The 12,074-nt window shown below is 33.0% G+C and overlaps 1 protein-coding gene across 1 annotated transcript in view; it reads right to left on the reverse strand.

Moving 5' to 3' along the window:
• Positions 1-12,074, reverse strand: part of LOC148623367 (xanthine dehydrogenase/oxidase-like) — a 64,005-nt gene that overhangs the window by 39,743 nt on the left and 12,188 nt on the right. Inside the window, exons 10-18 of the mRNA XM_088565177.1 lie at positions 11,540-11,707; positions 10,786-10,862; positions 9,199-9,292; positions 8,632-8,744; positions 7,834-8,018; positions 6,399-6,561; positions 3,661-3,871; positions 3,163-3,335; positions 2,306-2,425 (exon numbers count right to left, since the gene is read on the reverse strand). Of these exons, the coding sequence (XP_088421303.1) occupies positions 2,306-2,425; positions 3,163-3,335; positions 3,661-3,871; positions 6,399-6,561; positions 7,834-8,018; positions 8,632-8,744; positions 9,199-9,292; positions 10,786-10,862; positions 11,540-11,707 (1,304 nt within the window). The remainder of the gene's footprint in view (positions 1-2,305; positions 2,426-3,162; positions 3,336-3,660; positions 3,872-6,398; positions 6,562-7,833; positions 8,019-8,631; positions 8,745-9,198; positions 9,293-10,785; positions 10,863-11,539; positions 11,708-12,074) is intronic.

The raw sequence follows: 12,074 nt of genomic DNA on the forward strand, positions 1-12,074 counted from the left end.
AGAAGTGTCTGTTGAGTGGGTATAAGAAGGAAGTGTCTGTTGAATGGGTATTAGAAGTGTCTATTGAGTGGGTATTAGAAGTGTCTGTTGAGTGGGTGTTGGAAGTGTCTGTTTTGGGTATTAGAAGTGTCTGTTGAATGGGTATTAGAAGTGTCTGTTGAATGGGTGCTAGAAGTGTCTGTTGAATAGGTATTAGAAGTGTCTGTTTTGCGTATTAGAAGTGTCTGTTATGGGTATTAGAAGTGTCTGTTTTGCGTATTAGAAGTGTCTGTTATGGGTATTAGAAGTGTCTGTTGAGTGGGTATAAGAAGGAAGTGTCCGTTGAATGGGTGTTAGAAGTGTCTATTGAGTGAGTATTAGAAGTGTCTGTTGAGTTGGTGTTAGAAGTGTCTGTTCAGTGGGTATAAACAGTGCCTATTGAGTGGGTATTAGAAGTGTCTGTTGAATGGGTGCTAGAAGTGTCTGTTGAGTGGGTATTAGAAGTGTCTGTTTTGGGTGTTAGAAGTGTCTGTTTTGGGTATTAGAAGTGTCTGTTGAATGGGTATTAGAAGTGTCTGTTGAATGGGTATTAGAAGTGTCTGTTGAGTGGGTATTAGAAGTGTCTGTTTTGGGTATTAGAAGTGTCTGTTGAGTGGGTATTAGAAGTGTCTGTTTTGGGTGTTAGAAGTGTCTGTTGAATGGGTATTAGATGTGTCTGTTTGGATATTAGAAGTGTCAGTTTTAGGTGTTAGAAGTGACTGTTTTGAATATTAGAACTGTTTTCATCTGATTAATTCTTTCGCAATTATAAAATCCAATAACTTGTGATTTTAATTTCCAATATCTCCATGATGGGGCCATCAGGTCACAAATACTAGTACAGCATTCAAATTTAGAATTGGTCTGCAGGCAACCAGTACAAATATTCCATAAAATTTTGATAAGAAATAATTCATAAGCAAGAGGCTCCCAGGAGCCTGAATCGCTCACCTGGTTGAATTTTGCCTTACAAGGGCAATAAATTTAACAAGAAGTTGTCCAACAATTTTGACTCAAAAAGACTTTGGTAAGACTTATCATAAGGATCATTTAAGCAATTGAAAGTTTTATTCTATCTATCAAAGTTTTCAAGATACTGGCTGAAAACTGTAAAAAATGTAATTTTTCCCCTTTCAAGGGCAATAACTCTTACAAGGAGTCGTCTGAAATTTTTATCCCTGAAGACTTTTGTATTCCTACTAATAAGGATTATTTCAGCTATGAAAGAATTTGGCTCAACCTAACAGTTTTGGAAATGTATGTGAAAAACTACTCTTAGACCCCTATGTTCTATTTTTAGTAATGGTAGTCATGTTTTTGGATGGATCAAAAATCCCCACAATACTTCGATGCAGGACACCCCTAGGAACATTCGTACCAAGTTTGGTTCCAAAGATTTTTTAAAGAAATAACATTAAAAATAGCAAAAAGTGAAAAACATTGAAGAAGGGCAATAACTCCAACATGGCTTACAGATTTAAATGAAATTTTGACCACAGATAGATCTCATCACGCTGAACACTTTTACCCCATGTCAGAATTTAGCTAAACCTAACAGTTTTAGAGATATATGCGAAAAACTACTGACTGACCCCTATGTTCTACTTTGGTTACAAATTGGTCAAGTATAGTCAGAGAAGAAGAGTTTTGAAAAATTGTCAACGACGACGACCATGGATGCCAAGTGATGGCAATAGCTCACGTGGCCTTCGGCTAGGTGAGCTAAAAATGAAGGTGTGTATAAATGGAAGGAAGCCTAGCTTTTCAATGCCTCAGCAACAAATAGTGATGTGAAATAAAATAAACTTTTATCACTGAGATATGTCTCCCCTGCTGCACATGGACGGTTGTTATTAAAAAGAACTTGATTGATAGTGACATTGTTACTCATTCTATATATTATATACAACTTATAACATCAGTACAACTATTTGACCAAAGTGGACAAAATCCAAATGCATACCAAATATGACTGATATAGCACAAATGGTTCACACTAAACTGGTCTAATCAGAAAGCTAAACATGAAAATCTTAACTTGAAATTTGAAATTTGGAAGTCAGTAGACCGTGATTACAGGGGTATATGCTAATTCAACTGTGTTACATATTAAATTGACCTAATCAGAAAACTTAATATGAAGATCTGACAGTTGCTGCAGGCGAGAAAAAAAAAAACAATAACCACAACACCAGTATCTTTTAAAAGAACAGTTTTCTAGGAAACACCATTTTAAGGAGCTTTCAAACTTTACCTACATTAAACAAATCTTTTAAAATGTACTTACCTTAATAGTGACAATATTTTCCAAATCTTCATACTCAATCTGGACAGCTTTAGCAGCTGCCTGGGCATGATCTTGAGTGTCAGCAATGACAGCCCCTATCACTTGACCTATACACACAACCTCAAAAGAAAATTCAAAATCTATTTTGCAGTATCAGAAATGTGTGACTACTGAATGTCGCTCCTCTTCAGTAAGAAATATATTGCATATAATGGATGAACCTAAATCAGTAAGAAAATTTCAGATTTTTACAAATAGAAATACTTTGTTCCCTATCAGTAAAAAATACAAGGTATAAAAGTAATACTCTGTCAAAATAGATTAATTACTAATAAAAATCACAAACTAAGCTTTATTTTGGACCAAATTGAAAACTGGGCCCTCAACCAAAATTCTAAACAGGTTGATTCAAAAACAAGGCCAACAATCATAAATCTTAATGTACAGTTGATTCAAGCAAAGAACTACAAAGGTACAATTCTAACAAAATTCAACCAACTGGAAATAAAATTAAAAGTTAAAATAAGTTTAAAAAACTTAAAATGTATTAATTTTCACAGTATACCCATTTTCATTTTATTTGCAGTGGATTTAAAAGCACAAAATATAGTACCGTTTAATTTGATTTTTAACACTATGTATCGCTAAATTCCATCCCCTATACCCAACTAACAATACAGCCCTTTCTTCTTTAAAGGGGAGGTTTATCATGATATAATCAGATTTTTATCGATACAATACAGCCCTTTCATCTTTGAAGTGGAGGTGTATCATGACATAATCAGGTTTTTATCCATACAATATACCCCTTAATTCTTTGAAGTATAAACATGACACAATCATGGTTTTATCCATACCTCAGATGTAGCAAATAATTCCTCTGGAATTATGCCCCACGTATTATGACTGGGAACATCCTTGTGAGAGATAAAGTCTACCACACCAAGCATCTTAAGGGCATCAGTTGGGTCAACCATCAATACTTTAGCATGTGCTTTCTTACTTGTAACTAGTGCTAAGTAAAGTTCACCTGAAATTATGTTGTGTTTTTATGAATTAATAACATTTGCTACAATATTCATATCATATTAAAAAAAAAGATGTCTTTTGTAAAAATAAAAAGTAATTTTTGGATCAAGACCACTTTCGAAAAAAACACTTCTATCAATTTGAGTTTCATAATTAATAATTACAACTTACCATTTGCGAGGACATTTTATTTTGTAAATGATGACCAATCAAAAAAACAGAAGTTTTGTAGCATATTTAGCAACAACTAATCAAATTAAGGTTTCTTTACTAGTCATCAATCAAACAGGAACAGGAATTAGGTAATATTTTCAGGTAATGCTTGCCTTCATAAACTGGCATATCATCAACATAAACAGCCTCTCCTGTGGCTTGCTTCAAGGCAGACACATGGGTCAAAGGTCGACCAACCGCATCCTGTGCCAACTGGCCAGGTGCTACATCTTCATAAATTTGTGCGCCTTTACTGTGACCTCTAGTCAAACTTGGAGTAGCACTCTTGAAAGATGACGGTACCTTTCTTGTTATACTGGGAAACTACAAGCAGAAAATAAGAATCTACTAATATGTTAATTGAAATAACTTTGTTGAAAATAAGGACACTATTTCAGTACTTGACTAATCTCTATAACATAACAGATTTGCCTGATTATCAATAGTGTCAAAGGGGGTATGTTTTATATCAAATTTGGCCAAATTTTCCCTACTACATTGAATTTTGCAAAATTTTACGAAATTTTCCATAATTTTACTTAATTTTGCAAAACTTAAATTCTAAAAAGCTAATATAACTTGATCAAATCAATATGACTTAATACTTAGTCAAAGGTGAGCTTAATTTGATGACAAAACTGTTTATTGCTGTTCATACATGCAAAATAAGGAAGTTAACTCAAAAACAGGAGCCAAAATGTGTTAATTCTAACAAATTAGAGAATTTGATTTCATTATATTTTTCTTTAAAGAATATACTGACCACAACGGTTTACAACTTTTTAATAAGGTAAGCATTTCCTGCTTCACTGGTGGCACCCTTACATTACAATTAAATTAGGAACAGATACACAATGTATTGTGAAACGCAACAACTGAATAATCACATAACTTTTATAAAAATAGTAAACACAGACACCAAAATATCTTGCAAGTAAGTTTAGTCTGGCTGTGCATCATATATGAAAAAATGTAAAATTAGTTGAACTTGTCACAATTTAGAAATGTAACTTTCCTTGAGAATATGATTTTTCAAAGTATTCCAACTATGAAGACCTATTAAATCAATATTTAGTTTGGTGAAACATGTGGCCAATAATATCAAATAATAATAAAAAAAAACACCCAGAAATCTCCAAATAAAAAATGACTGAAAGTTGTTTAGAAATAATAGTTTTTTATTTCATGTTGACATGTGTTAATGTAATAATGAAATTTGTTGTCTGAGTTGAAATTATGCCAATAAGTCTTTTCATTAGCAGGAATCTAAATAAATTATCTTCCAAGTACAATATATACCTTGAAAGTAATTTAATATGCATGCAGAAATCTCTAGACATTCAGATTTTTAATGTGTATCAGATTTTTCATATCTATAAATGTTCCAGGGATTATTTAAAACAAATTAATTATAGTAAACAACCAATAAACCTGGGGGCATTAAGTTTCTGGGAATTTTTAAAAAATGCCAATGCTACATTTCCAAAAATTCTAAGTTTCCGAGATTAATAAATATTACCATTTCAAGCATTGGGTGTCTTACTGTTGCAGCACAATTTTGAAAATCCCTTTTATTACTTTTGCACCCAATGTTTTGAAATAAATTTAAAATCACGGAAAAGTCATGTGGATTTCTGGAAATGTAACACACTGAAAAATATTTTACATCTTTTCTCAAGAGTTATATCAGTTCATTCTAATGTTTCATAAAAATTTTAAAAAATACAGATTTTACTTCTAAATATTACAAACATTCATTATTTGTTTAGTTTAAACATTTTGATAAGTGGAAAAGAAATCCATTAATAGTTTGATATAGGCAAAAAATTCCATTCAAAGTTAAACATGTGGGAACAATTCTATTACATTTAATAGTACAGCATGTGGAGATAATCCCATTACATGTAGTACTTTAACATGTGGAGATAATCCCATTACATGTAGTAATTTAACATGAGGAGATAATCCCATTACATGTAGTACTTTAACATGTGGAGATAATCCCATTACATGTAGTACTTTAACATGAGGAGATAATCCCATTACATGTAGTACTTTAACATGTGGAGATAATCCCATTACATGTAGTACTTTAACATGTGGAGATAATCCCATTACATGTAGTACTTTAACATGTGGAGATAATGCCATTACATGTAGTACTTTAACATGTGGAGACAATGCCATTACATGTAGTACTTTAACATGAGGAGACAATGCCATTACATGTAGTACTTTAACATGAGGAGACAATGTCATTACAGGTAATAGTTTAACATGAGGAGAAAATGCCATTAAATGTACTAGTCTAACATAAGAAAAAAATGCCATTAAATGGAATAGTTCAACATTTGAAAGAGTAATCAAGGGAACCAAGGTTATAGTGGTAATAAAAAGAATGTAATCCAGGGACAAAGACCAGACATTAAACACAGACATACACAACAAAGAACATAAAGTAACTAAAATTATACATACAAAGTAACAAAAGCAAATGAGCAACTTGGACTCCATTAAAAACTGGGAGCATGGACCAAGTGCACCAGTAGGGTAAGTGTCCTCTATTTTTCTAGAAACACCCACCAAGTTGCTCGTAAAAAGTCAAGTCTGGGGTAGAAGAATGAGGAAAGGAGATAATATCATTACAGATAATAATTTAACATGTGGAAATAATGTTATTACATGTAGTACTTTAACATGAAGAGACAATGCCATTACATGTAGTACTTTAACATGAAGAGACAATGCCATTAAATGTACTAGTTTAACATGTGAAGACAATGCCATTACTAGTTTACTGACTGAATGAAGTGATCAGAAAGTATTGTAAAAACAAACTTCTCATATTTACCTGTTGTTGTAATTGTAGTTGGATAGTCAGGTAAAACTTGAAGAAGAAACTGATGGTTAAGGTGCGTCTGAACTCAACCATTCCTCCTGGAGCCCCCGGGGATAATGGTAAATCTTCAGCCATTAACTGACTAATGTATGGTATTAGGCTATCATCCCATTTCCTGTAATTATAGAAATAATATAAAAGTAACCATGCAAGGTATAATAAATATAAACAGAAATATCCATCAACAAATTGAGTCAATTCCACTATCTCACACACATGAACTCAAGGTGAACTGGAAGCCTTATCTTTCTTTTCTCTGATTTATTTGTATGTTTTAACCTTAACTTAATTGTGGATCACCTTAAATTATGAAATTGGTGGTTGAAAACCATGACCCTGGTTGGTTCATATATAATGGTGGGTGAAAACAGTGACCCACTGTGGGCCATATAAACTGATGGTTGGTAAAAAGAATAGGTGTTAACTCTCCCACTTCCAGCAGGAGTCTCCTGATATTTAAAAAAAAAAAAAAAATTCAATGACCTCCAACTGACCTTCTAGTTTAACCGCATTGAGAATACCACTGCTCCAAATGAAGTTAAAAATAGAACATAGAGAATACCGCTAGTTCAATAATCTCCTTTGATTATATTATATTATTTATAGCACCTGTGGCTAACGTGTGCTCTCGAAATCTGGCAAATTTCTGCTATGTTAATCAGTTTGATATGCTATTTCATACTGTAATGTACACAGAGAAGACTTCAGAGTGATTTAAAGAGTGATTTTCTTGAGTATTGTCAATTTTGCTTGGATCGGCAAACTGACTTGATACAAGAAATTATCTGGTCAGTTTGGAATAAGCATGAGCCAATTATCCGTGTACAGATCCCTTTTTGGGAAACAATGAAATTACATTTTACTACGATGTTGCAACAGCCAGTAAATTTGCACTTGAACAGTTACTGTAAAAATCATTTTGTAAACAAATACAAAAGAAATACGGTACATGTACAACAATCACAAATATCTTTTACATTTATCCTGAAACAGTATAATAAATCAATACAGTATACTTTACTAAAGCCACAATTAAGATTTGCTGCATTCTTACATGTACATGTATGGAAAGTCATCTGCTCTCGCCCCAGCAGGCTCACCTGATATGAACCATGATAGTCACTATCAAAAACAAAATGCAATTTATTCCTCTAGTACCATGACAGTGAAATAATATACAATGAGTGTGAGCAATGAACTTTACCTTCCTACCACTCCTGACATGGCCTTTACAGCCATTCCTGTGAGTGAACAATGAACTTTACCTTCCTACCACTCCTGACATGGCCTTTACAGCCATTCCTGTGAGTGAACAATGAACTTTACCTTCCTACCACTCCTGACATGGCCTTTACAGCCATCACTGTGAGTGAACAATGAACTTTACCTTCCTACCACTCCTGACATGGCCTTTACAGCCATTACTGTGATCGGAGCCATTCCTCCACATGCAATACCCATCTCTTTTATAACATTAGAGTTGTCTTCAAATAGAACCCTGAAGCCAGCATTTACTATAGCAATATCATCTTCTTTCCTATTAGCTTGTTTATAACCACAGAAATACTCATTCTGAAATTATTTTAATGTGTACTTAGAGCATTGCTCTACACTGATTATTAGACAGTTATAATTTTATTGTAATATATTTGGTTTCGTGAAGTAATCTTATAAGTAACAAGAAATATGTGAGCCAATGCCCATTTGTGATACCCACTACTCCAACTTTAGTATGTGCTTGATAACAACACAAAGTTTTTAATCACCATTTTGGCACAGGAGGATAACTCACTAATTTATTTATTTCTATAACTTCTTACTCTTAACAATAATATTACTTTTGGCATTGTCAATTTCAATTGCCATTATCTCAAAACAATTTGTCACAAATGGCCACAATAAGTTATATTTATGGTCAAAATATCAAATAGCTGCAACATGTAGAGAAACTGTTACAAAAAATATATATCAAAATTATATATTCAAACATGAACTCAGATGTCAAACCAGAAATCAAATCCCATGGTATACATATATAAAATTTCACAGAGAAGAGCAAGGAATACACCCACTTTTAGATTGGGGAAAATAATACATTAAAAGTTGTAGCGAAGTTTTATCCATGCAAACTGATTTGAAAGAGTGAAAAAAAAATATTTACAAACCATGACAAATAGCTGTTTACCTTGCTAGTGAATGGGATTGTAATGTTTAATAAAATTTCTTGAGGTTTTAAAGCTGTCTTTCTATACCCAAGGAAAAACTTTTCATTCATAACGACATTTCGTCTGGACCCATCTGAAACAAACAGATACAGAATGAAAAATATGATCAAGTTATTAATACAATTTTTCCCCTGCTTATCCTACCCACATGTGCATTCTTGTTGTATTTTCTATTTATGTTTGGACATTTATATCTTATGACAAAAAGGAAACAAAAACAGAAGTGGCCATTGATTTGATTGATTACTGTTGCAGATATGATGCTATTTCAAAAATCGGAGAAACAGAAAGGAGCAGTTGATTATTTTGATGCTTCTGTTGAGAGAGTCTTTGAGCCATATTTAAAACAGTTAAAATATTTATCACGGGGGAAAAAACAACTGACCTATTCCATTACCTTAGTGTATCCAACACTAACCAACAGTACCCTTATAGGAAATCAGAATTTCAGACAGATCCATTCAGTTACACTTCAATTAATACATTTTACTTCTTAGTAAGACTTCTCTACATTAACAACATATTACCTGTAGATCCAACTTCTAGCGAAGCACCAAAGGCCAAAAATAATGGATTGAGATCAGAGATAGGACTAGCTGTTACAATATTCCCTCCTACAGCCTACAAAGGATTAAAACTTGAGGTCATAGATAGGACTAATTGTTACAATATTACCTCCTACAGCCTAGAAAGGATTAAAAATTGAGGTCACAGATAGGACTAATTGTTACAATATTCCCTCCTACAGCCTAGAAAGGGTGAAACATTGAGGTCACAGATAGGACTAATTGTTACAATATTCCCTCCTACAGCCTAGAAAGGATTAAAAATTGAGGTCATAGATAGGACTAATTGTTACAATATTCCCTCCTACAGCCTAGAAAGGATTAAAAATTGAGGTCACAGATAGGACTAATTGTTACAATATTCCCTCCTACAGCCTAGAAAGGGTGAAACATTGAGGTCACAGATAGGACTAATTGTTACAATATTCCCTCCTACAGTCTAGAAAGGATTAAAAATTGAGGTCACAGATAGGACTAATTGTTACAATATTCCCTCCAACAACCTAGAAAGGGTGAAACACTGAGGTCACAGATAGGACTAATTGTTACAATATTCCCTCCTACAGCCTACAAAGGATTAAAAATTGAAGTCACAGATAGGACTAATTGTTACAATATTCCCTCCTACAGCCTACAAAGGGTGAAACACTGAGGTCACAGATAGGACTAATTGTTACAATATTCCCTCCTACAGCCTAGAAAGGATTAAACACTGAGGTCACAGATAGGACTAATTGTTACAATATTCCCTCCTACAGCCTAGAAAGGATTAAACACTGAGGTCACAGATAGGACTAATTGTTACAATATTCCCTCCTACAGCCTACAAAGGGTGAAACACTGAGGTCACAGATAGGACTAATTGTTACAATATTCCCTCCTACAGCCTACAAAGGGTGAAACATTGAGGTCACAGATAGGACTAATTGTTACAATATTCCCTCCTACAGCCTAGAAAGGATTAAACACTGAGGTCACAGATAGGACTAATTGTTACAATATTCCCTCCTACAGCCTAGAAAGGATTAAACACTGAGGTCACAGATAGGACTAATTGTTACAATATTCCCTCCTACAGCCTACAAAGGGTGAAACATTGAGGTCACAGATAGGACTAATTGTTACAATATTCCCTCCTACAGCCTAGAAAGGATCAAATTATGGATAAGCATATACTTCAATATAATCACAGAACTTAAAGAAACTTGTAAAACTGTTTTGACCTTCATGGTTGAAATTGAAAATCAGGTAAACATCTGAATAAAAACTAGCAAGTTTAAATCTATTTCAAGTAGCTTCTGTAATAAACAAACACCTCAACCATACATGTTTAAATGTAACATTTGTTATTGGGATCATGATACAGATATTTACTTGTTTGGTTACTTTAAAAAAAGTACATATAAATGAACAAATGGGTAAAAGCTCCATTGAAGTGTCTCTCCTGAAAAATTCACTTATATCTCATACTTATAACATTGTGATTCTCTGTAATATTTCACATTTTCTCTTACAACAAAAAGTTTAACAAGGTGTAAAGTAACTTACAGCAACATTTCTGATCTGATGTCCAGCAAACCATTGCAGCATTTCTACAATGGCTTGGAAAATTCTTGTTTGGTAATCTGAAATATCAATTTAATCTGATTATAAATTCACCAGAAGAAATTTTTGGGATATTTTCCCTAAATAGTTATGGCTATTACCCTTTCAATGAATCAAACCTACTTATTGTGCTTCGATACCACATAATACAATTTTATACAGATTCATGCAATTTTACTGAAGTTATTGCTTGGAAACCTAAAAAAATGTTTGTTTTGGCTGCTTCTCCACCGTTAAGGTCATTACCCTCAAAATCAAACCCAGCCTTACTTTGATGGTATGGAACCTTTTGGTAAATTTAATAGAGATCGATACACTTATATTTCAGCTATATAGTTGAATTTTAAAAATTGTTTGTCTGTTGACACTTTTGAACTGTTTGGGACCATAATTCACAAACTTCCTTTTGTGGTATGGAAACTTGTTGTACAATTTTATCAAGTAACCAAGTAATGGCACAAAAACAAAGTGTCTACAGATTATCACAAAGACAATGATAATATACAACTGCAAAATGACAAAAAATCACTACATATTTTTCCATTAAAAGGCATTTTTGTAAAATTGATATGCTTGTAATAGTCAAAGGTTCTATTTTGTTCAATACTTTCAGAGACAAATCACTTATATTGAAAGATTACAAACAACTTTGGGCAACAACCAACACAAGATAATTACAAGAATCTTCTATACTCACCAGGTAACTCATGTATGTATTTCTTTAAGGTTTGGTCTATTTCAGTTAAAGTTACTGATGCCCCAAACTTGATTCCATTGTCAACCTTTGTGATATCATTAAGTTCAGGTATATGAGTACAAGCAATGATTACAGGGTAATGCATGTTCTTCAACTTGACTTCCAAGCCTATAATAATACAAGAGTTACTTGGTACTCTTCTCTACATTTCAGCATTATATTACCATACACATAGATTAATCAAGCATTATCATTCTCCACAACACTCTAATATAAGAAAAACACTAACTCCAATCAACTACAAGCACATCAAATGAAACTTTATACAACATATATTCATTTTTATCTTAATCAATAGAGCAGTATAGGAGGAGACTACTTTTCAAACATGCTTACAAAATTATCTCCCTTAGGAACAATCTAACAATACTGTCATTTAAATTCAATGAACATTTAAGGAACATAAACCTTATATGATAAATAATATTTCATATGATATAGTACAAATATTTAATTCTAATAAAGAAAATGTCCT

The sequence above is a fragment of the Perna viridis genome, chromosome 2, assembly GCF_037379345.1.
Source record: "Perna viridis isolate PV_CMFRI_1.1 ecotype Kerala chromosome 2, ASM3737934v1, whole genome shotgun sequence".
In the NCBI taxonomy this organism is placed as follows: domain Eukaryota; kingdom Metazoa; phylum Mollusca; class Bivalvia; order Mytilida; family Mytilidae; genus Perna; species Perna viridis.